Source organism: Notolabrus celidotus, chromosome 1 (genome assembly GCF_009762535.1).
Source record: "Notolabrus celidotus isolate fNotCel1 chromosome 1, fNotCel1.pri, whole genome shotgun sequence".
Classification (NCBI taxonomy): domain Eukaryota; kingdom Metazoa; phylum Chordata; class Actinopteri; order Labriformes; family Labridae; genus Notolabrus; species Notolabrus celidotus.
Window position 1 is genome coordinate 28,413,534 of NC_048272.1, and position 26,502 is coordinate 28,440,035.

Sequence of the window (26,502 nt, forward strand, 5' to 3'; positions counted from 1 at the left end):
ATTTAAACTACCTTAAGCAACACGAGCATCAGTTCAGCTCTGCTTTATTTGTAAAGCTTTGCGCTTTACAGAGAGATCCACATGTGATGCCGTCGCCTTCGTACTAGCTTTATTATCATTTTAATTTTTATCACATTTTATTCTTCTTTTATTGTTCTACTCTCCGAATATCTCATTTACTGCCTTTATAGCTTTTATTCATCTTGATTTATGTATTTATTTTACTGCTTTTCTCTGCGTATCCTTGAATGCTATTGATGATTTTATCTCTGTTTTGCTTTCATTTCACCTTATTGCTGTTACCCCTCTTTTAATGCTTTATTCCTTTCTACTGCTTGTAGCCCCTTTTTATCCCTTCTTTCCTTTTATATTTTGAATTGTCTTACTTTCTTGGTCCCTTTGGTCTCAGCTCTTGTCTTTGGGTTCTTGTGTTGCCTGTGTTGAATCATTGTTTGGGTCTTTTGTGTTTGTTTTCCTAATGGCTGATTTTAATTTTGTCTAAACTCTGTCTGCTGTAGAGTACTCTTTGTGTTATGTGCTCTGACCTTTATGAGGCAGTTTGTAAACCGTGGTTTTTAAAAGGTGCTATATAAATAAAGGTATTATTGTATTATTATTATTATTATTATTATTATTATTATTATTATTATTATTATTATTATTATTATTATTATTATTCTTGAGTGAACATGAAACGGTGGCAAGGAAAGACTACCTTCCAGCAAGTAGGAACCTCGCGCAGAGCCAGTCTCATTGGTAAACAGCCACCACTCTTCACTATATGGGCTGTAAAGGTAGAATGAATGGAAGGGTAGACAGAGAGAGATGGTTAGAGAAATAAAAATGCCATACAGTGAATTTCATACAGCTATCGGGCTTGTTTACACGATGCCAATCCAAAGTCCTAATAATAACAATAACAACGACTATACAGCTTTGACTGAAGATTATTGTATCAGTTAAAACAATCAGGTCTAATATCAGCACTAACTTTAATAGCCTATTGATTATGATGGCGTCATGTAGGATACGCGACTATGAGAGGCTGGTGAACAGGTCTCATGTGGGTCTACTTATTGTGCCGCTGCCGTATGGAGAGGGAGGAGCGAGGTAAAGCGCCATCACTCAGGCTCATTCTGAAAGTAGAACCAACACTAACTTTACGTCCTGGCGATGTGGTTTGGCAACAGACGAGCAGGCTCTATCTTTTATTTCATTATTACCATTGTCTTTAAGCGGAGATTCACCTGATCGTGTTATCTTGAATCTGTCAGAGGAAAGGTCAGTCACCCTCATGCGTCCTCGGAGAAGTTAGACAAGCACCGAAGCTGTCAGTGATTGTTTCCCTGAAGAGGAAGTTTTCTAACCTGAACAGGTAAGCTTTCCTTCACACTCACAACTTCATGTCCCATGTAGGAAAAACTGAAATGGACTTCCATCCGGCACAAAATACCCTTCAGTTTGCTCATGATGGAGACATCATGGCAAACAAGCACAAACTGAAGGACAACAAAAAATATTCTTGAAAAAAATTAAATATATGAAGCTATTTTTACTAATCCACATGATTCAAATGAATATGATTGTTCTTAAAAGTTTGTCTGAGTGTTGGCTTGTAATGTTATAAAGCTGCAGTATGGAAACTAGCTCAGTGTGGCATGTTGTGTATTTGTAGTGGTGTACTTAGAACCAGATTATTTAAGAGGGGTCTGTCAGTTGCATTTACTTTTCCATTGAGTGTAATATTATGAAATTGTAATTAAGAATAGTTATATTATAATTATACAACCATGCATAATGCCCACAGAGCTGTGTCATTTCTAGCCTTTCTTGTTTTGTGCAGCTGATGGCATCAAACACCTTCCTATACATGTGCATCAGAAGAAAAACACATAACATTGGTGTGACAGGTTAAGAAAAATGAGTATGATCAATTATTAATCAACTTGAATAAACTAAGCAAAATAAATAATTCTTTATCTATAAATGGTGTTTTAATTGGGGCGGCTGTGGCTCAGTGGGTAGAGTCGGTCGTCTATCAATTGGAAGGTTGGCGGTTCGATCCCAGCTCCGGCAGTCACATGCTGAAGTGTCCTTGAGCAAGACACTGAACCCCAAATTGCTCCCGCTGTTGTTCAGCGGTGTGTGAATGTGTACGAATGAGATTAGCTAATACTGATGGTCCCTTACATTAACAGCCTTTACCATAAGTGAGTGAATGAGTAGGAATGGGTGCATGCGATGAGTAGTGTGTAAAAGAGCTTTGAGTAGTCAGACAGACTAGAAAAGCGCTATATAAGTACAAGTCCATATACCATTTTACCAATTGAGTAAACAGAGAGCTGCTGTGTCTCCTTGCTGGCTGGTTCTAGCAGTAGTCCTGGGTTTGAGAAACAGTTCCCACCTTTGAATCAATACATGAATCCTTGGGGTGCAATATATTCTGACCATTGATTGTATGCACAGCAGACTGCCTCTTCACATCCCTGTGGATATCTTTAGAGGGATTAATGAAAGAGAGGTGCTCTTCCTTACTCAAATGAACTGTCAACTAAGTGCTTGCATGCACTGATTCCATAAATGCTGCAGTCAAACAATGTCTCCATCCTCCTCACTGTAGTCCTCCAGGTCAGTTTTAAAAGAAATGATTGGAAAGAAACATGTTTGTTGTATTTTTGGAGCGACAAACTGGTAGATATTTGTTGGCGCAACAATAAAGATGCAAAACCAGGAAGCAGATGTTGAGGTGAATATTAAAATTCACAATATATGAAAATATCATTATGTTGAAGCATCTTCTATGTTGTCCTCACTAACAGTGAGAAATGTAGTGCACACAATATCACACCTTTCATTTATGTAAGAGATACAAAATATCTGCATGCTGACCAGCCTCTTAATAGCACTGTGTACCATGACTGGAAAGCCAATTTCAACCATTAGCTTTACTAACCATGAACATGAAAGTGTCAATCAGTGCCATTACTATGTATACTCATGTCCTCTAACCTTAACCTCAGTTTCACATGGAGCTGCAAATGTTAAAATGTAACACTACAGAAGTGGTATTCTGTGAATAATTAATGTAAAGTCATCAGACTCTTCATCTTAAGCTTTTTGCATAAGACTGCTCATAGCAAGAATGATATCTTCCCTTTGATTTTTTTAAGGATTGTTCTCTGCTGCTACATGAAAATAAAACTATGCTGATGAGATTCTCCTACACGAGCAAAGTTGCGTTTTCTTCTTCACCTGGGACTTAATAAGGCACATGGCGCCGTATGACCATCAGTCCGTGCACACCTTTCCTCCTGAAAAGCACGTAGTGGTTGTGACAGGAATGCAAAGTAGAGAGGCCGGGGCTCTTAAATACAGCCTTACCATGATGTTTCTGGTTAATGATCCACCAAACAGTGCCTGTTGGGGATGGGGAAAGGCTCTGAGTTTGAAACATGGTTCCATATGGTTGGTTGTTGTATCAGGACTGAAGAGGATAATGCCAAGTTTCTTTCAACAGGATGGTGCAATAAAGTCCTATCACTTTGTCAGAGACAGATAGATGGGATATTGGGTCAACCAGAGTAAACATGAACTGGCAGATATGACTTGTGCAGGAAATCACAATGGACTTGGTTTATCTACTGGCAACCATGCCTACCTTCACAAAAATAGCTCTCTTTTGATCATGTAAACATTTCCTTTCATTGTTTGGGGTGGGTCAGAGGAAGCTTCAAACTTTACGACCACATGTGCTGTTGTAATCATTTGGTTCAGCCAAAATGTTATTTGTCACATCAGATCATTTAACCACAGAAGAGAAAAGTTGAGTGATCTAAGAGGCACCATTTCTAAAAAAAAATGTGTGTGATGAGAGTCTATTTAGTATTCAGAAAATGGATGGTCTAGTTTTGAAATGCAAAGGTTTACTTTGAATGATGGTGAGATACTGTTAAACCCCCCCCCAAAAAAGCAATGCAGTCTGAGTATAGGCAGTCGCAAATTGAAGGATAGTTCAGACATTATGGAAACATTCAGATTTTCTTTCATGATGGGAATTTGATAGAAAGACTAACACTTAACTCATACTTTATGGTTAACATGAATCAGAGGCCATAAGATGCATATTGTAGCTTTGCTTATTAATAAGACCTATAACTGGGAAAAACTGTTATAGAAAGGAGAAAGAATGGCTTACCATCACGTGTGTGATTGACTAATCAATTAAGGGATGATTACATTATTTTTCAATATAACTGAAATTATTCTTTATTGGATTCTACTTCTGTTTTTACTTCTAAAATCTTGATAAACCTTTGTTTTCTTTAAAGTTGTATACTTTTTAAGTTGCATTAACAAACACTGTTCTGTCATTTCTCTTCATTTAGGCGTCAGCCGCTGGTGTGAGGATGCTTTTCTCTGAAGAACAGACCTGGAGGTAACCCCGCATTGACTTTGCTGTTACCCACCCTCTCATCCAGGAGTGGAGATGGTCCACTGGACCACACAATGGGGGACATGCGTCTGGTTCCAGACTCTTCTGGCCTTTGCCCTGGCCAACTGTTCCTCACTTGCCCCCAACCCAGTCAACTACTCTGTAGTTTACACCATGCCATTTTTCCAGGCCAAGAGCCCCATCCAGAACATAGTCAACAACTCATTTTATCAGGAGGTGTATGTTGCTTCTCAGAATGTGATTGAGGCTGTCAACAGGAGCTTGGAGAAGGTGTGGGAGCTTAGCACTGGGCCAGTGGGAAGCCCGCAGTGTCAAATATGCAATTTGTGTGAAGTTGATAAAGATCCCAATTTCCTAGAGGACACAAACAATCAGGTCTTGCTGCTGGATACTCTCTTCATGTATTTATACTCTTGTGGAAGTTCTCAATATGGTGTATGCTATTTTCACCAACTTACCTCAGATGGGGAGTCCCCTTCTCTTTCTAAGTGTTTGTTCAGGAAGGATTCAAACTCTGCCGCCTACTGTCCTGACTGTGTGGCTAGCCCTCTGGGTACCAAAGTGACAATGGTTGAAGAGGGTCAGACAGTGTACTTCTTCGTTGCCACCACTGTCAATGATAGTGTGACCCAGCGTTATGGAAGGAAGTCTTTATCTGTGCGTCGACCACTGGCGACAGAGGATGGGTTTTACAGTGACGTGCGTGGCCTGACAGTTCTCCCTGTCTTGCGAAGGACATACCACATAGAATACGTCTACAGCTTTTTCACTCAGGAGTTTGTCTACTTCCTCTCAGTTCAGCGAGAGAGCCCTGATCAGGGCTCATCACCATTTCAGACCCGCCTGGGCCGTCTCCCACGGAATGAATGGGAGATGAAGAGGTACCGTGAGGTGATCCTAGAGTGTCGCTTTGAACCGAAACGCCGCAGAAGGAATGCTGCCAGTGAACCATATAAGGATGTGGTTTACAATGTGGTTCAAGCAGCCCATTTTGGCAAGGCTGGCAGGGAGCTGGCAGAGGAGCTAGGGGCAGAGGAGGAAGATGACATCCTCTACGGGGTTTTTGCTGTTACTGATGACAATGGGATGACAGAACACGACTCCGCCCTGTGCGCCTTCCCAATGGACAACGTGAACAAAGCCATCGCAGATGGGGTGGATGACTGCTGTGAGTCTGGACCAGAGCAGCTCTCCAGAGGGCTCTGCCATTTTCAACCTTGTGAGAGCTGTCCACATGAGGTAAGACCTTCAGCCTATACACAGCCAGTCCAGGTAATTAATTCAATGACATCTCAGGTCTGTGTGTGATGAGACTGTATGATTGTATTCAAGATACAGTTGAAGAGATGAAAACAGACAAATGTCCTATTCACAGGGGAATGGTTAGAGGAAAAATATGTTGACTGTCCTGTATAAAGTGATACATGTGTCCCAGCAACACATCTCTAGCTTTTTGAATGACTTTAGGGAAGTCTACTTGCAGTTACAGTTCTGTCAGTGATAGAGTTACAAGAAGCAAAAATCAGTGAATCTTCATTGAATCAGTGATCACAAATGAAAACAAATCATCATTCACTGAAGTAACACTAACACTCATGATGCCCTATCTCACACTCAGCACAGAGCAGCATATGGCAAAATGCAAGTGTCATTGAAAAGAATCCATCTATTTTTGTGTTCAGCATCCACCTTGTGCAGGGAGCAAGTGCACTTTTGCCTGCTTAATGTTCACCCTGATCTCAAACTGAGTCAGGCACATTGGTGGCCCCTTGCTTCAGAAAGCAGCAAGAGCGTGAGCAACTGACCAAAAAAAAAAACTTGGTCCAAACACAATGGACAGTACTTCACTGCAATTTGAAAGATCCTTTCAATAGGTAGTTAGATGAGCATATATAACACATTTAAACTCTTGTGGTTGAACACAACAGTGCTCCTTTACGCCTGTACGAAATGTCTGTGAAGTGTCCAACTGCAGGTGCACCCGTTTTTAAAGAGAATGCATGGGGGATGACAATTTGATGGGTGTGATTTATGTTACGCCCAACACATGATTAAAATACTTCATACAATCCCACAGGTATGCAACACTTTTTTAATAAGGATTTAAAGCAACAGCTGTGTGAAATGCTCTGTTTTTTTAAAGTCCCCTCGATGTGTGTCAATAAAAAAAGTGAAAATATTTTTATTCATTTCTGATGATGACAATAGTTGTCAGAAATGCAAATTCAATTTGAGCTTATTTAGACATCACTTTCTGGTTCAGGGCATTATTTGGTTTGAGAAGAATTTTGGGGGAAAATTTGGGTTTGTTGCTGAATGTTGAATCGATTAAGCCGTACAGTGGGAGTAAACTTGATGTTCCTGGAAACAGAGGAAAAATAGCCAGGACAAAGAAGAAAAAGAAAGAACCTCTTGCTCATTTAAACACGTTGTGTCTCGTTAGTTTGATACATGGCCAGGAGCAATAATTTTCTGGAGTCTTGACGTCACTGTGAGGTTGTCACACAACCTCAAGGGATTGATAAATTATACTAGCTGTAATAATTGATCTGCATAGTCGCTGTTGGGTGGATTTTTTTTAAAATCTCAAGTTGCAGGCAGGCTTAGAGTTTTCCTGTGCCTCCATCTCTGTGCTAAACTAAGCTAAGCTAAAAAAAAAACTGTCTGTTGCTCTAGCTCCATGCTTTGCATCACCCTCATCAGGGTGATATCAATATTTTCATCCACCTTTGTTAAAAATATCCTTGATGAGTTTATTTGAAACAGGCCCTGAACACTTCTCTTTATTTCACTAATGGTAACACGTCATGGTGAAGATGTTTCCACTGTGGTGACAAGGGCTGATTTACTAAACCACATTAAAACTTACTCTTGGAGCTGGAAGGATAATTTACTTTATGGACATTCTCTTTTAATGTGTCAGACCTTGTTGTTGACTTGCCTATGAATGGAATCTTATGGACCATTTACAATATTTTGCATACCAGTCAACAGAGGACTAAAACTACAACTACTCTGATTACATTTAATAGAGATCCACTGTAAGGTTAAGATAAAAAAAAAACTTTAAGAGGGAAAGGTGGAAAAGGTCAGTGTACATACCTATTACTATTAAAGATCAAAATGATAAACATTGGATGGATGCCAGCTGGGAGTGAGGGGAGTTTTCTTTATGACATTTTTATTGCACCAAACCAGCGACGCCTCAAATAAGAGAGGGAGAGGTTGTAAAAATACACACTGCATGGTTTCAGTGTGTTTAGTAATATTTCAAGCCAAAGTATTCTCATTATATATTTATATATATACTTTCAGATGTCTTGTTAATTGGCTTGATGCTGTTGCTGTGTGCTGTTTATCCTTATACATCACATAAAGGTTTTCTACATTTATTTAATGTGATCAGAAGGTTTTCTTAAGTTTGACTGCATGGGATTGGAAAAATAGGCTTGAATCTTCAAGACAACTGATGTGACTCAAAAATCCTTTGGGCTCATCCATGTTTAAGGAAAGCTGCGTGATCACTTGTTTTCCATTTTTGGGATAGAGTAAATATCTTGTGTAAACCTAGAAGTTTTGAAAAGATAAATATTTACTTGGGCTGGGAAAATTTCCATCTAAGACTAGTTTGTTTGATTTTGTTTCTAGTCTGAATGTTGAGTCATAACAATCTAAATATTTTAACCCTGGTGATCCCATTTCTTAGAAGATTGCACTGACAACATCCTCTATACCTACTGTGCTTTCCATCATTTTTATTTTGTTTTTGAATATGTGAGACATTATACAATCATTACATTCAATGATGTGGAGCACCTTAGTTTCAATGAGAGTATTTCTGATAATCACAAACAACTATGTTTTTTTGCTCTCACTGAAATAAGAAAACATGCTTCTGCTTAGCATATGGTTGCACATATAGTTAATATAAAGATTTAGTCCACAGTTATTTTACTTAATGTAATTCAGATATGTTACTCCTTGAAGGTAACTAAGACTTTGTTTTTTCTCATGACCATGTCGTGAGGTTCAGCATGTGTCTTAAAGCTCTTCCAGTTTTCATATTTTTCTAATATTAGATCATTAGAATTTGAGTTTTAAGGATGAGTAAAAACTCATTTTAACCTATTTTTTAGTTTCCTTTATGCTTTGCAGGTTATTGACTTCACTATTTATTAATATGGTTTTTACTTAACTCACATAAAACACTGACAGATGCATTTCATCCAATAACTTTTGCATTCTCTTGTTTGATTTTCAGTTTTCTTTGTCTTTTTGGATTCCCATGAAAAATATTCTGCATGTGATTTCTTGCTGTTTTAATGTATTGAATTTAGTAATATGAAGCATTATTTACACAAAGACTCCTCCTAATCAGGCCGTGTTCCACCCTGCTTAGTGTCTATAGCTACAAGGCAATCCTTCTGTCACTAACAAAGCGCAAAATCATTCATCATAGCTTACTTGATTACAAAATGATTATAGTATTATGGCACATCTAAGCAAACATCTGGGCCATCATAGCTTGTTTTTAAAATTTAAAGGAAAAAATATGGTCTTAGAATGTGGAGCTCATCACAGCTAAATTAATATCAGATTGAGCTATCACGCTAATTTAAGGTATTTTATTAAATCAGACTGGATGCTGGAAACATTGTGTGAGAGACTCTGATTTAACTCCTTTAGTACGGCTTTAAAGCAGCATGAAGAGAAATGTGATGTTGTAATACATCTGCTTACTATTGAGACATGTTTCCATAAAGCTTAATGTCTGGATAATGTTTAATCAGTACTAGTATTACATTCTACCTGCTGACTTCTTCTAGAGCTTTCTACAATTTCAGGGTCTTCAGAGGCATGTAGCAGGCTTATTTTGAAACTGCTTTCTCCACCACTAGACCCAGAGTTTAGATTGTTTAGTCTTCTGCTTGACTCTTATTTAGTACTTTTCTAAGATAAGAATAATATAAATAATATTTTAACCCTGTAAATGGCCAAACTTTAGATACACTAAATCTGAAGCACCTCAGGAGGTAAGCGGTCACTTGTCCTTGTCTGTCCCTGGATTTGAAGGTACCATCACCTGTTGTGGATCCTACTACAATAGTACTTCTTTTTCCATCGTCTGTCTTATTTTGATCTCCTCTGCTGTTTGTGGATTTCTTCCTAGAGCATGGAGAACAATGCCACATGCAGAGACCATCCTACTATGGTGTCAAAGCCGTACTACAGAGTGGACCTCTTCAATCGGCAGATGACTGATGTCCTGCTCACATCTCTGCTGGTCACAACCATAGAGAACAAGACTGTGGCTCATATCGGCACCTCTACTGGACGCCTGCTGCAGGTAGGAAAGATTTAAACAATATATTTTTTTATCACCCCTTTTTATGCTTGTCTTCACATGCGAAACACATACGATCTGATATTCTTACTGAGGTTTATCAAGATACTTTGTTGTTTCTGTGTTTGCAGCTTGTATTGACGAGATCCAGCCCAATAATCTTCGCCAACTACTCTTTGGTTGAGAACAAGAGAGTCTCTTCTATCGCTGCTGTCTACTCATCAGAGTATCTTCTCTTTGTTGTTGAAGATAAGGTAAATGACACATCCCGTGTCTTAGAATTACAGTAAAGGATTATGTCTTCAAAGATTTTAAAACATGGATAGTTACTTAGTGGGTATAATTTCCATCTGATGTAACAACTCTTTGAGACAATTTTTCACCCACAGTTTAAAGACATGCATGTTTGATGCATTAATGACCCTTTATTGCTCTGGAGACCTCTGGGACTTCTGTGACCTCTGTGACCCAGGGAATGAATAAGTGGAGAACCAATCAATGCACTCGATACAGCTTTGTAGTGTTGGGCAGAGCGCATATTAAGCTGATGCTGGATCAGTAATCACATGGCAAAACTGTGTGTAATTGAGATTCAGATACAACAAGAAAAGGAAGCACAGCTTCCAGGCCTGCTCATTTTATGATCATTTTAAACCTTGTAAAGGAAAGCGCAGTGAAGGACTTCTATTCCTTTCAAATTGTGTATTTTTTCCTGACCCTTAACATTTGGAATTTTCCTTGCTGAAGATTATTTAGGCAGTGATGGTTTTGCAGTGGCCTCTTACATTAGGATGATGCCATGACATGTGCATTCAAGAGATGATTTAAGTGAAGTAGCTTTTTTTATCATGAGTATCTTGGCTCAGTGGGTAGACTCGGTCATCTATCAATAGGAAGGTTTGCGGTCCATGAATGTAAAGAGTAGTGTAAAAGTGCTTTGAGTGTTCAGAAAGACTAGAAGTGTTTTGTAAGTACAAGTCCATTTACTATAATGTAGATATGTAAATATATTCTTCTACAGTACATATCAGCAAAAAGAATGAGCCTCATATGTGCAGTCTGGTGCTGAATAAGTATCAGTATCAGCTTACATCTTTCTCTTGACATGGAAGGAATAAATCATGAAGGAGTAAACTAAAGTAATTCCATTCAGTGGATTATTTAAAAGCCTCATTATTAATGAAATAGCACTGGGTATCCCTCCCCTCAGATTGGTTTTGTCACCAAAGAATTTGTTTCATCTCTCCTTTTCAGATGTTCCAGGTGCCTCAGAGAGGGCCGGGCTGTCAACACTTCTTGACTTGCGCTATGTGTCTGACAGCCCCTAAGTTTATGGGCTGTGGCTGGTGCTCTGGAGTGTGCTCCTGGGAGAGCGAGTGTCACAGTCACTGGAGGAACGAGTCCTGCCCACCAGGGATCACTGGGGTGAGATTTGTTCTTTAAGGCAGTGTGCAAACATGTCTCTGTGCCACTAAATATTTCATTTCAGGGTGGCGCCATATATTCTGTTTTATTGACGCAGTTCTTTCCACGGACTGCTCCCCCTGATGGTCAAACAGAGCTTATGGTGTGTGGATGGGAGTTCCAGTCTCCTTTAAGACCTACCATTACCCCCAGAACCCACCTGATTAGACTGGGTCAGACAGCCTGCACTGTGCTTCCAGTCAAAAGTAACATCACACAGTGAGTGTCCATGCAGAGTGTGTCCTCATACAAAGTGCAATCTATTTAAAACGTTTTTGGGACTTAGTTCTGAAGACAGCTGGACTGTACTGACATGCTAATGTTTTCATGCTGATGCTAAGCAGATTGTTTATAAGCGTGCTAGCATGCCAACAATTCTTAGTAAGCACTAAAAACATACTGCTGATGCGAATGGAAATTACATACGTTTTGATAAAGCTGAGTGAAATACTGTAGCTTATGTGAAACTATTATGTGCTTATTCATTTAAACTCATTTTTTTATAGATTCACCAGCAAACTAGTTCCTTGAAAACAATTTTGAATACAGGCAGACAACTTTTTTAAACAAATCTTACAAAAATTCTATTTGTGGATCTTGCTTTGACACTTTTTATTCGACCTAAAATCGAATTACCTGCTTCTCTGTAGCCTGGTGTGCAAGATTCGCTCTGGGGTCACAGACCTGTCAAAACCAGTCAATATTACCGTGGAGGTCCATGAGGGGAAGGTGGACGGTCGTTACTCTATTGACGGGAAGGCGGAACTGCCAGGATTTACATTTGTGGTAATCTCTAAATTCTTCTGCTTATGCTTATATCCTTCTTTTTTAACAGCAAATTAGCTTGAAGTATATCTATCAGGTATTTAATAACCAAAAACTATTTAACAAACTCTGCCATCAGATTCCAAACATCACAGAAATCCAGCCCAACTATGGGCCTCGTGTTGGGGGAACTCTCATCACAGTGACTGGGCCTCACTTGGACGCTGGGAAGACCAGAAAAGTCACTCTTAATGACATGCCCTGTCCCATAAAAAGGTGTGTGAGTGATGTCTGTTTTCATGGACTCAGGTCACATTTTGAAGTCGCTTTTGACTTGCAGCTTTTTTTAAGATACCTTTCTTTCTAGTAGTTAAAGATGATGAGTTACTGCTTGGAACATTTTTATTCCCATGATTAAGCAACATGTTCCAACTTGTATGTAAAATAAAGGTTTGAGATCATACAGGCAAAGTCTTGAAAACACCTTGGCATCCACAGGCTGACTCAGAACGCTGCTATTTTTTTTGCTGTTGATCTTCTGTTTTCTAATTGAACATAGAAACCTTTTTCAAAGCTCAAAGCTTTTCTTCAGGAGTTATTTACTTATTTCTGTCTCATCACAGTGTCACAGAGCCTAAAGGCGATGTGTCCTCCATCATCTGTCTGTCCCAGCAAATCTCAGAGGTGAGGGATGTTCCTCTGAGTGTTTTTATCGACAAGTCTCCGGTTCTTACAACAAAGGTGTTTTACTACAAAGAAAACCCAAAGGTTACTGCTGTCCTGCCCAGCTGTAGTTTTGACAGGTAGGCCACTGAGACCTTGAGTTCAAAAGGCTGATGTGTATCTTGATGTGGAAATGAAGAGAAAAATATTGCATTCACAACAAATATGTTCTTTTCATTGTATTTATGTAAATATTCAACCATCAGGGGACATGATATTAACTCCCCTGACATGAAAACCTTACCATCTCTATTTGTTTTCGTTGAAGGGGGTCTAAGATTGTGATTGAGGGGGAGAACCTGGATTCTGTTTACCGCACCTTCATCCGCTTTAAACCCAATGAGAGTCACTTAAAGCCTGTGACAAGGGTAAAGTATTAATTGTAATTTAGATATTTTAAAGGTATTTTCCTTTAATTCATCCAAAGTTTAGGTTTCCTTAACTTACCCCTTACTTTTACTGTTTGAGCTAGAATTAAACTCTGTCACTTTGTTTTTCAGGAGTGCATAGGCAAGTCCCTGCCTACAAGGATGGAGTGTCTCTCTCCTGTGTTCCACAGAGACGAAACAGAAGAAGGAGAGCTTTCCTTTGACATGGACGGAGCTCTGGGGCTTTGGAACAAAGAGTTCTCTTATCACCCCTATGGCCAGCCCATACCTTTTGAAACTGAGGGCCATGTGCTGAATTTATACCCTGGATTTGATGAGGTGTCATTACATGTAAGAGACAGTTGTAGAGATATTTCCTTTTGAATGAATATCATTGAATATCTTTGTAAAACCCTGATTTTCTTCTATGTTCACAGCATCAAAAGCTGAATCTGGTGAGCTCCTGTATGACCATCATTATGACGGTGGCAGGTGTAAATTGTGATGCTAAAGTCCTGGATAATGAAATCACCTGCAGGATACCCAAAAATATGACCATCACCAGTGAGGGGCTGCCAGTGAAGGTAAAGACAATGATTAACTGGCTGAGGTATCAGGATCCAGCATGTAACAGGAGTCCAATCAAATTTGTGCAATGTATAGAAACCAAGGGAAGCAACTGTTCAAAAGGATAGACTGATAAAAGTCAAATACCGAAATCAATACAGTTCAATGTTTTTTTCTCATCACAAAATACTGAGGATAAATTCTGTCATATTAGCTCACCTTCATACTAGCAGGGACTTCATCATTTTTGCAAGTCTTGAAAATCAGAGAAGGTAGAAAGTTCAGCATTTGAGGAATACTGATACCAATCTAATGTCGGTTTAAATGTGACCTCCAGGCTACTAGCAGGAAGCAGTTAGCTTGGTTAGCAAAAACCCACATAGCTGAGAAACAGTGTGGCTTTGTCTAAATACAAAAAGTCTTTATTGACAGGAGAGTGTTGTTCCATCCATCCATCAATCAATCTAGTTTGCCACATTTCTTGGGCCTTGTAAGTTAGTTGAGCTACCTCTCCTCACCAACTTAATTCAACTTCTAGGGGATTCGGAGGTGTTACAAAACTATATATCTCCAGTCTGCTCTGGCTTTACTCCCATACCCAGAAAACATCCAAAGAAATGTGGCCCCTGATACAGGGCTCCTTACACTAGGATCCCAGCAGGCCTACACAGGAATTTAATTTATTCAGTTTATATTTATGACCTTATTGTTACTATTGAAGCTTATGACCGTAGAATGGTCATTTAAACTTACTCATTAGCAAAACACCAACCATGCTGCATTACGAAGAGCAACCACATCCCCAAATGAACCCTTAGCTAATTAGAATCTCTCACATTTTGGGCTATGAAGTCTGTGTGCTGTGTGAAATTTGTTTTTCTTAGGCAAAATAATGCTTTAACTTACTCAAGATAAAGAGCAGTAATACTGCAGTATTAATAATTTTCTGTGTCTATGATGGACCCTTCTTTAGATCTCCATCAACGGACAGGTCCACAACGTTGGTGTGGTGGTGAGGGTCAACAACCACTACATGGTGGGCATTGTTCTGGGGATCCTGGCGGCTCTTGTGGCTGGGGCGGTGCTGGCCTTTGTCGTCATGAAACACTTGAGGAAGAAGAAGAAAGGTGGGCTCCTCTCTGTTCTGTGGACCTTGGTCCCTCTTGTTTTTACAACAGTACGCAGCAGTGGGTGGGGTTTTGGGCTGAATCCCTCAAGTCTTTCAACCAGAACATCCCTGGTGTAGCATAAGATGTACCAATGTCCTGCTCTTCGGGTTGATGATTGAAAAGTATTGTGAAATGTTTTTCAGCCTCCATGGTAGAGAGCCGCTTGGCTGACAGTGTGAACCGCTCTATAACAAATAACGTGGAGCTGTCTCCTGTTGGGGACTACAGGAGAGGTGACTATCCAAGCACTGAGTTCTTCAGCTTATCTCTTTACAACTCACAACCTGTCTCAACTGTCATTATTAATCTCCTCTCTCTGAACTTCTACCAGTAGTATCTCTGAATCCCCCCACCCCGCTGGTGGGCCAGGTGGTGTTCCCCAGTCTGGCTTATGCTGCAGGCAGCATTGATCCTACCCTCACTCCCCTCATGCCTCAAGATAAGATCTCCATCTCCAGTTTCAGGCCAGAGCTGCTGGAGGAGGTGAAGGATGTTCTTATTCCTGCTCAGATGCTGCTGGTGCAGCACCACCGCATCATAGGGAAGGGTAAGCAACCCCATGGTCTCTATCTGAAACTAAAAACTTGTCTTATACAAGTTGTTTCATACAATCTGTATTCATGTGTCATTGTATCTCTACCTGCAGGTCATTTTGGGACCGTCTATCATGGCTATTTCACAGATCACAACAACAGAGAAATTCACTGCGCTGTCAAGTCTTTGAATAGTGAGTAGTATCTGCTGTGTAAGTGTAACATATACACCTTATATAAGTGCACAGAAAGACTCCGTAGCTCTTCTGGTTTGAGAGAAATGGACACAACATTTTAAATGTTTTCAGAGTACACTTCTAAAGCTGCTCTTCAGTATGGTGTTTTCAGTATCCTCCTTTCCATAATGTTTATATGTTTACGAGTGTTTGTGTGTGTGTGTTATCAGGAATAACAGATGTTGAGGAGGTGGAGCAGTTTCTGAAGGAAGGCATCATAATGAAGGGTTTCCACCACAGCAATGTGCTTTCTCTGCTGGGCATACTCCTGCCAAAGGAAGGGCTCCCTCTAGTGGTGCTACCATACATGAAGCATGGGGACCTGCGGCACTTCATACGCTGCGAGAAGAGGGTGTGACTCATTGCAATTATTCAGAATTATGCACAGCTCTCTGTTTACTTTCAACTGTTTCTCTGACAATAAGTAACATTCACATCCGTTCTAAGTTAGTTTTTTTGTGATGTTTCTGTGGATTCATTTAGAACCCTACTGTTAAGGATCTAATCGGGTTCGGGCTGCAGGTTGCCAAGGGGATGGAATACTTGGCTCAGAAGAAGTTTGTGCACAGAGACCTTGCGGCACGTAATTGCATGTGAGTCACCAAGATGTGCAGAGAAACAGGACTTTATTTTAAAAAAGGGGCCTGAATCTCTCTTTGATTTTTCATGGTGCATGTTAGTTTAAGATTGTAACATCAGAATGCTCAGTTACAATGTTTTATAACAAAAATGTCATCTGAATTTTCTTTGTCTTAGGCTGGACGAGTCATACACGGTCAAGGTGGCAGACTTTGGCATGGCCAGAGATGTTTTTGATAAGGAGTATTACAGTGTTCAGGATCACAGGAAAGCTAAGCTGCCAGTCAAGTGGATGGCTATTGAGAGTCTGAAGACACAGAAATTTACCTCCAAGTCTGATGTGGTGAGCTAATTAATATCTTCTACTATGGGCACCCTACTTATATTAACTTATTGCAATGAGAATAAAACATATTCTGTCCTTTAACAAAATTAGTGATCACCTACCAAATTACAAATCTTTTTTTTTTTTTGAGAAGTAGCAGTATTCTTTTTAACTACTTGGACAGTGAGGTCATCAGGCCTTTGGTAAATGGTAAATAGACAGTGTTTATATAGCAGTTTCTCTTGTCTTCTGACCACTCAAAGCGCTTTTACATTACATGTCACATTCATACACTGATGGCAGAGGCTGCTATGCAAAATGCTCATCAGTTTAAAAAACACCTGGCACAGCCACCAGGGTCCTTTAGTTTAGTTTAGTCTTGCTCAAACACACTTCTGCATGTGGACAGCGGGACCTAGGAGAAAATCCATAACCTTCCCGTTGAGATACGACCAACTCTACCACTGAGCCACTACCTGGTCTTTAAAAGACAATTCAAACATAAATAACAAGTGGGAAAAAAAACATCTTTTCTGTTGAAAGGAAAGCAATCTAAGGTAGACAAGGAAAGACAAGAGTACTGACATTTTTTTTAAGATTTGGGATTTATTTTTCTTACCTTTTAATTTTGTCACACAATGCTACCTGTGACATTGTGCTTTCTGTACCTTTGCCTCTCCTGATGCAGTGGTCCTTTGGTGTGCTGATGTGGGAGATGCTGACCAGAGGAGCCAGCCCTTACCCAGAGGTGGACCCTTATGACATTACACATTACTTACTGAAAGGCAGGAGGCTACCCCAGCCTCAGTACTGCCCTGACCCCTTGTAAGTCCTTTGAATATGTCATGATTTCTATTTCTTTTCAATGTTAAAAACATGAGGTCACATACATTCTTTGTAAAACGCCACAGAATGAATCTCTGCTTTAATTTGAATACTCATACTGCAATAACCCTAATGCAGACCCTCACCACCAAGATAGTGAAGGGAACGGTTCAGAGTTCAGAGTTGTGAAAACAAGATGTTCCTATGATCACTCAGTAGTGTGAAACTCGTGAATTGTCCACTACTGGGTATTCTAATATGGTTAGGCAATGCAGTTTGGGAGTTAATGTGTATTTCAACAAGACACCTCAAAGAAAAATGCCTCCCTCACACACACACACACACACACACACACACACACACACACACACACACACACACACACACACACACCAAACACACACTGACCGCAAAACCTCTTGCACCGGTGTTTGTGCGTTTTTAATGATAAATCTTGTGGTCTGGAAGGGAAACAATTTACAGATTTATAGAGCATGAATCACCCATTTATATCCACTGTCCACTCTGACCTGTTAGCACATCCATTTTGGGTGAAGAGTCACATAAATGAGTTGATTAAGTACACCACTGCACTCTTACACCAGATATTTATCATTACTTCACTTGCAACAAAGTTAACTGTTTGGTCAGACATGTCAATCAAGCACTGTGAGACATAAAAGAAAACAAACCTTTATGCTTCTTATCTCTTCTGTGAAGGTTAACAGAGTTCAGAACTTCCACAATGTGTAAAAATTGAACTTAGTGAAACAATCGTTGATTATTTTTATACTCAGAGATAATATAAAGGTCAAAATTGGCCATTCACTGGTTGTTCAGACACAAACTGTTTTCTCTCAGGTACAGCGTGATGCTTCAATGCTGGGACCCTGATCCCGAACTGAGGCCCAGCTTTGCCACATTGGTGTCAGCCGTCTCTACCATTCTGTCTGGCCTGGAGGGAGAACACTACATCAGTCTGAACATCACCTATGTGAACCTGGACCAACCCCGGCCTTACCCCGCCCTCACTGAGTCTGCTGACGAATATGACTCCACAGATGTTGAAGACTCATGCTCAGTCTCTTCCTGAGCCTCTCTTCTCAGACTTTACACGGATATCAGTAATAGCAGCAAGAGCATAAAAAGGAAACCTTGTTATGCCACCACAGTGTCTCTTATCAGAAAGCATCTGAAACAATTCCAGTTCCTGTTTCAAATGTTTGTGTGCATGAAAGTGGCTTTTAAATACCTTCAACTGGCATAGAAGATCCTCAGGCGAACATGAAAGTGTGTGCTTTTTAAGACTAGCTGAGTGAAGTTAAAGAACAGGTACTTCCATGCTACAAGATGTCACTGATGATACATGTAACCAGTTTTTAGTTATAGTATATAAGCTAACCCAACAAATCAAGTCTGGTTAACACTTGTTACATACTCCATGAGAAGCTGGCTTACACAGCGTGCAGCTTCACCAGCTAGCTTGTGAAAGAAAAAGAAAGACCTGTTTCAGACTATTCAGATATACAAGTCTGTCTCACATATCATTTTATTTCTTGCCCAGCTAGAATTATATAAATTACAATTACAAAGTCAGTGTTTCCCAGTGTTGCTAACAGTATTGAGGAAATAAGTAAAAGGAAGCCAAACCACAATGGAAAGTTAAGTCCATGATACTCTGTTCCACATTTCTTTATTTTACAGCTTATAATGTACCAGTACAGCACCAGGGCAAACAGTTTTAGTTGGCCTATGTTTGCCCACATTTGTATTTCAACAGTGCAGGATATCTGACTTCACGAGTCCTGCACAGAAACCACGACCAAACTTCACTGTCTTTAATCCATAATGTATATGTAGTGACTGTTGGAGGTGGACATGAGACGGAGAATATTTCTGTACCCTGTTCAACCATAAAGGTGCATCCAGCTCTTAGTGCTCTGTGTTCCTGTGACTATACACCACTGATTACACTGAATTATTTATTTTTCTACCTACAGCATAGTATACTGTTACATCACCAAGCCCGTGTATTTATATGTTTTGGCATTACATCCACACTTTTGCTTCAATTTTTTTGTCAGTGTACTGAAAGTTATTTTGATTTATACCACAATGCTCCAAGGCATAATGTTCTGCAAACTGTCACTCATTTACTTGTATATCTGACACAATGTCTTAAACTTAGTGTAATAAAATAAGTATTTATTTGTTTATAGATTTGTTCTCATGCTGTGGACTTGAAGTAAATGTTTGAAACTATTAACTGTCTGCCTTTGCAGTCCCTCTAAGTCACAGAAACATGTCCATATGTGTTGTTTGTTAAGAGTTAACTCATTGTCCTTTGCTGCATTTTTCCTCCAGAGGGCAGTGTTCTGTCAAAAATTGGAGAGCAGTGCTCCTGAAAATGTTCCCAGAAAAATGGATGCAGCTTTTTTTGTGTGCATTCAGTAACATTGGAATGTGAATCCCAAGTCTCTCCTTCATCTTTAAAATCTGCCCAATAAGTATTTTTGAATATGATATTAAAAGCACTACGATCAAGCATCCATTATTTCATATTTTCCTGCTCTTTCAATCGGTCTGCCATGAGACATTTGGCAGAAGCAAAAGACTGCATTCTCAATTGAATGAGCTGAAGTGACAGCCAACATAGACAAACAAACTGCCAATCTCATAAATAAGCCAAACAAATGTTTTACCAACATACTGCAACAGCTCCCTGTGCTGTAAACAGATACGACACACAACTAGCACACTTTCCCCACAACAGACCCAGAGTTAAATCAAACCAGAGAAAATACAAATCATTAAGATTTCTCTTTTGGCATGCTGCCAAGAACAAAACTCAATCCTCATGTGGTGAGGCCTTTGATATAAGTGAGGAAAGTGAGCCCAGCTTATGTTGTCAAAATGTGTGTGCGTGTACCTGTGTGTGTGAGAGGCCACTGTGCAGAGCAGAGCCCACAGGATCCACATTAGAGAAGATCATCCCCTCTTTCTATCTCTCCTTTTCTCTCTCCTTTTCTCTCTCTGTATTATCTGAGCTATAAAAAGTGCAGGACCTGAAAAGAGCTGCTGTCAGCTCTGTGACCATCTCAAGCTTTGTGGCTTTTCTTCTGAGCTGGGTTCACAGTTATTGCCCTTGTTATGGGTTTCTAAACGAGTAATTCAAGCACGTTGGATACATTTTTCTACTTTCTTGTCCTCTGTTGTACCTTATCATGTTCACTTAAACTTATAATGTGTGATGAGACAGTTGCTGCTGCTTAAGTAGAGAGGATGTGCGATTTTTGTCCGTACACTGTATATGTTTATGAATACATCTTCAGAGGGAGCATGAGGAACCAGCGCTGAAGTGCTGTGTCAAGTTTGCAGAGAGAGAAAGCAATCTGTGAGACTGGCCATCTGAGACTTTTTGAAAGCAGTGGGCTAATTATTTCCGTTGCTATGTGATGATGGCAGGCCCTCACAAATAATTGCTGGAGCCGAAAACCTGAGCTCTTGGATTTTGTTCCAGTGGGATATGGTATAATAGATGTCCTGTTAGAAACCCTATGGAACCAGTGAAGAAAGATTGTTACGACATGGTACTGTGTGCAGCAAAAAGCAAACGTCTGAAAGGACAAACCATAGAGGTATTTAAGACACATTCAGCATTTGTATTCAAATATTCTGAATTGCACATGTAGTATTAAGCTTGTGAACCTTGGACTTTCAACATAGATACTGTCAAGACACTGCTATTTTAAAATCCACCCTGAATCCAACCATCCTCTGCAGAACAGTGTCAGTGTGTCATTAATGTTAAGCTGCTGAGATCAAGCTATTTTAGGACACTGAGATAAGGTATCAGTTTAAGATAAATACTTATTTTCTTCAGAATTCCAAAAGACATCCTCAAAAGTGAAACTATTAATTTCTTATCTCCTAACTATTCTTTTAGCACCAAAGCAGCTGTGATGGATGACTGGTTTTAGGATAGACAGAAAGCATTGTTACTGAACTGCACTTTCTTTGGTTCTTCCAATATATATTCAGTGGCAGTTAAAAGCGGACATGAAGAGTAAAATGTTTAAGTACCTTGTTTTAACATAACTGGTGCATGGTTTCTACAATCTGAGTATTGATCTCTATTTATTAGCCTGATGGCTGAGGAGAATTCTTGTGATCAAAACGATTGCATTACAATTTGAGTAATGGTCTCAGTTAGTGGATATGGCTGTCCCTTTTAATTGCACCAAATCTAAAGCATGCTATTTGCAAATTTGAAAGTTGCTAGTTGCCTCTTTCTATTAGAATGATCATAAACTTAATTTGGATCGCACCTTTCACACATTAAAGCCAGCGCCTCATATTGTTTTGTTGTGAGTTTTCAGTATTCTTGGTAATGTGTCTTTTAGAATCGGAAATAACAACAAAGTTCATGTTTGTCCTGTTCTGATTTCAAGTCATAGTAGCACATCCTAACTTATTACGGAAGCCCAAGGTGGACAAACACCCATACATTTTATTTACTCTGTTTTCCTTGAGATCTTGATTTGACGTCAGATGATCACAACTTTTATTCTGTGAGTTATAAATGTATCATTTGTAGAAAATATTTTTTGTTTTATTAAAGCTGCTGTGAGGAACTTTTGATTTATATCAATTTTGGCGCCCCATTGTGGACAAAGTGATACCTTTTATCTCTTGTTCTGTACATGCAAAAGTAGTGTTTTCAACAAAAACCTCATCCTGCTGTCTTTTAACAGCCAGATGTATGACTCAATGTGATTATTTGCCATGAAAACAACTGAAAAAGGGTGTTTTTAAAGCCAAATGTCAATCATGTGGTCTGACACCTACCCCCTCTGAGTGGTTTAAGGCATTAAAAAAGACAACAGAGAAGGTATCAGTGTTGTTGTTTCTGGTTTTGTTTGCTTTTGAAGGTCACAAAGAGGCATCAGGTTTGCCTTTAAATCCTTCACCATTGTAAACAATGTACCGTGTTATAGAATTACTGTGTTCAGTTATGTTTTATAGCCAGTAGGGGGCAGAGTAGATTGTATCATTGCACATTACAGAAAATAATCAGAAGAAGTTCCACAAAGTAGACGTAGCCCATGTTTGAGCGGTCAGTGTGAAGGAGCGGTCAGTGTGAAGGAGCGTGCAGGGCTCAGTGTTGTACTGACATGTTGTATTCTCGGCCAACCCTGCTGTGGAATAATAAAGTGCCTGTTTCCTACAACACAGATGACACTGCAGCCTAGATGGTGTGGCAGCTTGGTATGTCATGGTCTGGCCAATCATAGAGACCAGCCTGTGATGATGTTTTTTCTGCGATGCATTGCAGTGGATCTAACAGGATATGATCGTAAGAGAGCGCTGACGTTACTTGAAACGTTGAAACCTAATTTTAGGCTATTTTTTAATCATTCAAATATAGCTAGGTGGTTAATTGAATAATTTTCTGTGGTGTGACAACCTCAGAGCACAACTTGTTCCCACACTTTACATGGTCTGATCCTGAGAAATAAGAAAATAAGTTGAGGGCTGTAGAACAAAACTGAAATGAACTCATTCTTAGTGGAAAAACAGTTCTCACCTTGAGATAACGAGATAAATAAGTTGATATCTGGAGAAAACTAGGACCCAATATATGCCTGCATGTCGGATTAGAGCTCTACTCTAATCTTCTACTCTATAACACAGCTTATATAAAAAAAACTGTTGGGCTCATCAAGCAGTAGCAATATGTACACTTCACTATATCTGCATTGGTCCAAGAAAGTGAAATATGTGGACACGTATGAAAAGTGCTCATCTTTGAAATATAAAAACAAGTGCTCTACAGGGGTACATGGGTGCATCAAGCATGTGTTTATTTGCTTGATGCTTAATTTATGGTTAAGTAATGCATGATATGGTTGCTTGTGTTACCATTTTTAATTTAATCATAAGTGGGCTTTAAGAGAGTCTTGACCTGCTGGGTGTCACAAGTTAAGCATGTTACTCGTCTATACCTTCTCAGGCCATTTAGAACCCCAACTGACCTTTAGTGTTGACTTATTTGTTATGAGTAAATGCAAGAATAACACTGTGCAACCAACCTGCATAAGTTATTTTGTTTATAACCGGCCAGTGATTGCAAGAGTTGTCCATCAGCAGCTGAGCCCTCTGAGCAGTAAAGCCCAGCTCTGCTGAGTGAAGCCCTGCAAGCTGCAGCCGATGAGAGTAATGCAAACTATTGTTGGGCTGATGTCAGTTCTCTATTGGGGGAAAAACTTTTCCGCTTTGAGAGTTTCTTCCTGCATCTGTTATATATGCCATGAATAATTAACACATTTTTTTACCGACAGGAAAAATGTAACTTTTGTCTCCATGCGTATGTAGGAGATGCACTTTGTCACGTTGATATTGGTTGCTTGACCTGTACGAGTGTTAAAAGCTATTGATTTTACAGCATCATGCCTGAATTATTTTGCCAAGATGGTAGAGTTGGAGGTCAAGACATTTTACTGACGTTTACAGGAAGGACTTCGATTAGATTTGAAGAAGGTGAAGGGAGAAACTATGATGGAAAATGCAGAAAGTCTTTCTATTTCAAACTTTCATACAAACTTTGTCCCCGTCTCCTGAAGGTGAAAAATATAAATAAAAAGAGGAAATTCGATTGCATCGGAATCTCAAGAACATAATCTCCTCCTTGCGGTCATCTCTTTATGGCCTGCCTGTACATCATATTTGGGGGAATGTGCCAAGCACTTTCAGCTGTCTACAACAAAGGTTCTCTTATTTCTCTACAAATCATAATAATTAAAAATAAGATGAGATCAGCTCGACTTCTCAGTACTCTGGCACTCGTGCACATATAGTTTTGTCCTGATCTAACATGGAGCTGGGAATTAATGATTTCCTGACCCTATTAATCTTTATCAAGCTGTGGCAGGCTTCTCAGCTGCCCTATACAGCAGTAAATTGTAAACGGGAGAGTGAAAAAGAGAGTTGTTTAAGTCCATTCACACCTCTATGCTTGAGTGCAGAGGGTGTTAAGTCACTGAAGTGTGAACTGTGCGTTAAAGTGGCCAGAGCACCTCCTAGAGTACAGAAATGATGAAAATATTTCATCACAGTGGAATGCATGGCACAATATGTCACCATTCATAGTTCTCAGTTGATATACTAATGGCTTTTTGGTTCCTCTTACTTTCACATGTGCTGCTTGAGTAAATGTCTCAACAACTGGCATGCAATTTGGTACAACCATTCCTGGTTCTCTCACAATAAACAATCAGAACTATATTCCCCTGATTTTTTGGTCCCCAAAAGCAACAACAAAAAATCTAAAGACTGGATTTACTTGAGAAAAAGAAGAAAAGATGAATAAATAAATGTTTATTTTTTCCCTTCACCATGTCGACACTGACACATAGTTCAACTCGAATTTGGCATGCTTTCCTGAGCAGAGCGGCTCACATCATTGGTGGAAATAGTTTAAGGGGCTTTCTATGAGTCAGGCTTATTGCCATGGTCTCAAGATGATATTAAGCTGCTGGAAAACCTGAGTCATCCAACCTGCAGCGCTATCTGCTCCTGATTTTGTTTCTCCAATCTTATCTATACAGACTTCAGCTCCAAAACCAAGCTATGATATTGTATCAAAAAACTACTACAGAAAAGATAAACTCTGTGCGAACACGGAAACAAAAATTCAATGTCTACAAAAAAACAAACGGACAAGTTACGCAAAACCTGAATGAATCCAGGGGAAGATCAGGGCGACCACATCATTACTAAATAATGTAGAGCCCAGAGCAAAACATTTATTGAACGTGATCTTCATTAGTCTCCTCCTGCCCATTAGCAGCTTTATTAAATACTCAAAAAGGCTTTACAGCTGTCCTTCAAAGAAGAGCTTACCTTGAGGGGTATTGAACAGAGAGGGGTTTGGTTTGTATATCTATGAACAGATACAGGATTCATCCTCCCCTGATCTCAACCCTGTGTGGCCGATACAGGAGGTGGTGAGATCATCCCGTTTGAACAGACAGAAAATCAAATTCCCATGGTGGGCCGCGAGCCCCTACTTGAATCTGAGTTTTAAATAATTCAGGCTTTTCTGAAGGCTAAAGCAACTCCTTCACACTATGACCATCATTGACCCAACAGTTTGTTGAAGTGGGTCAAAGGCGAATTTTGGCTGGAAAACTTTTGCATATCGTTGTCTCAGGTTTGAAATAAGTAGTCCTTTAGAAGGTTATCAGCCCAGGTGTTCAGTAGTCCCCCGTCTCCTTGATCCAGAGCTGAACTGAGCCCTGCCTGTGTATATCAGAATGCTGGAGGAGAGCAAGACGAGAGAATGCTGGAGAAAAAAAACACATTAACATGAATCTTCCCTGGGCAAATATAGATATACTGAGGAAGATTTTTGTATGCAACATCACAGCCTTGGAAAATATTGAATTAATGATACCTTGCCTGAAGCTGAGGATGTTCAGAGTGTTCTGTTATCAACAATACTTGGAGCACCTTGATTTGGTTTAAGGCATGCTCATCTTTTCATCTTATTTTGTTGTTTTCTCCTTCAGGGAACTTAGTAAAAAAAAGAGTATTCCTGCTTATTATGAAGAAAAGATCCCCAGATTAACCTACGGTTATTATAGTATGGACAACTTAATATTCCAAGGACAGTGCTTAGTTACAAAATAACAACCCTCTTAGGTAATGAATTTTTTACTTATAGAAAATCTGAACTGGGATTCAGCATGGTCTCTGTCTGCCAGTATTTATCTTATTAATACATCACAGGGCCGAGGAAAGTGCAAGCCTTCTTTATGCTCCAGTGTATATCATGTTATAGTTATTTCATCGAATTGTCATGCCCTTTGGTTCATCCTGCACATGCAGTATGCTACAATGCCATTTTCTCCCATACACCTCCCATGAAAAGTATGCCTCATTATTTCTCTAAAAAACAATCATGTGCCACAGCACAAGAGCTGAGCATCCACTGTAAATCAACCTCAAATTTTCCCTGAGCTTAATTTGTAGCCATTCACCATCAGTTTTTTGTTAACCTCAACAGCTAAGCTTTGTTTGGCCATCAATATAGAAATGAGTCACCAAGAATAGCTTCCAGTGTGACAATAGTGTGGTACCAGCAGCTAGA

General features: G+C 39.6%; 1 protein-coding gene across 2 annotated transcripts; it reads left to right on the top strand.

The window, feature by feature from the left end:
- Window positions 1-1,104: 1,104 nt before the first annotated feature.
- mst1rb (macrophage stimulating 1 receptor b) lies at window positions 1,105-19,900 on the top strand. 2 transcript variants are annotated; one of them, XM_034705781.1, is made up of 21 exons: window positions 1,105-1,375; window positions 4,386-5,692; window positions 9,624-9,800; window positions 9,929-10,051; window positions 11,052-11,222; window positions 11,320-11,480; window positions 11,912-12,047; window positions 12,166-12,302; window positions 12,650-12,829; window positions 13,018-13,117; window positions 13,250-13,468; window positions 13,555-13,701; window positions 14,658-14,811; window positions 14,997-15,086; window positions 15,185-15,400; window positions 15,500-15,580; window positions 15,793-15,974; window positions 16,106-16,215; window positions 16,379-16,544; window positions 17,215-17,351; window positions 18,213-19,900. In XM_034705781.1, exons 2-21 carry the CDS (start codon window positions 4,487-4,489, stop codon window positions 18,442-18,444), a joined length of 4,125 nt encoding a protein of 1,374 aa, XP_034561672.1. In that variant the 5' UTR covers window positions 1,105-1,375; window positions 4,386-4,486; the 3' UTR covers window positions 18,445-19,900. The 2 variants fall into 2 exon arrangements, with proteins under 2 accessions (XP_034561672.1, XP_034561733.1); XM_034705842.1 differs by having other exon boundaries at window positions 15,188-15,400.
- The last annotated feature ends 6,602 nt before the right edge of the window (window positions 19,901-26,502 follow it).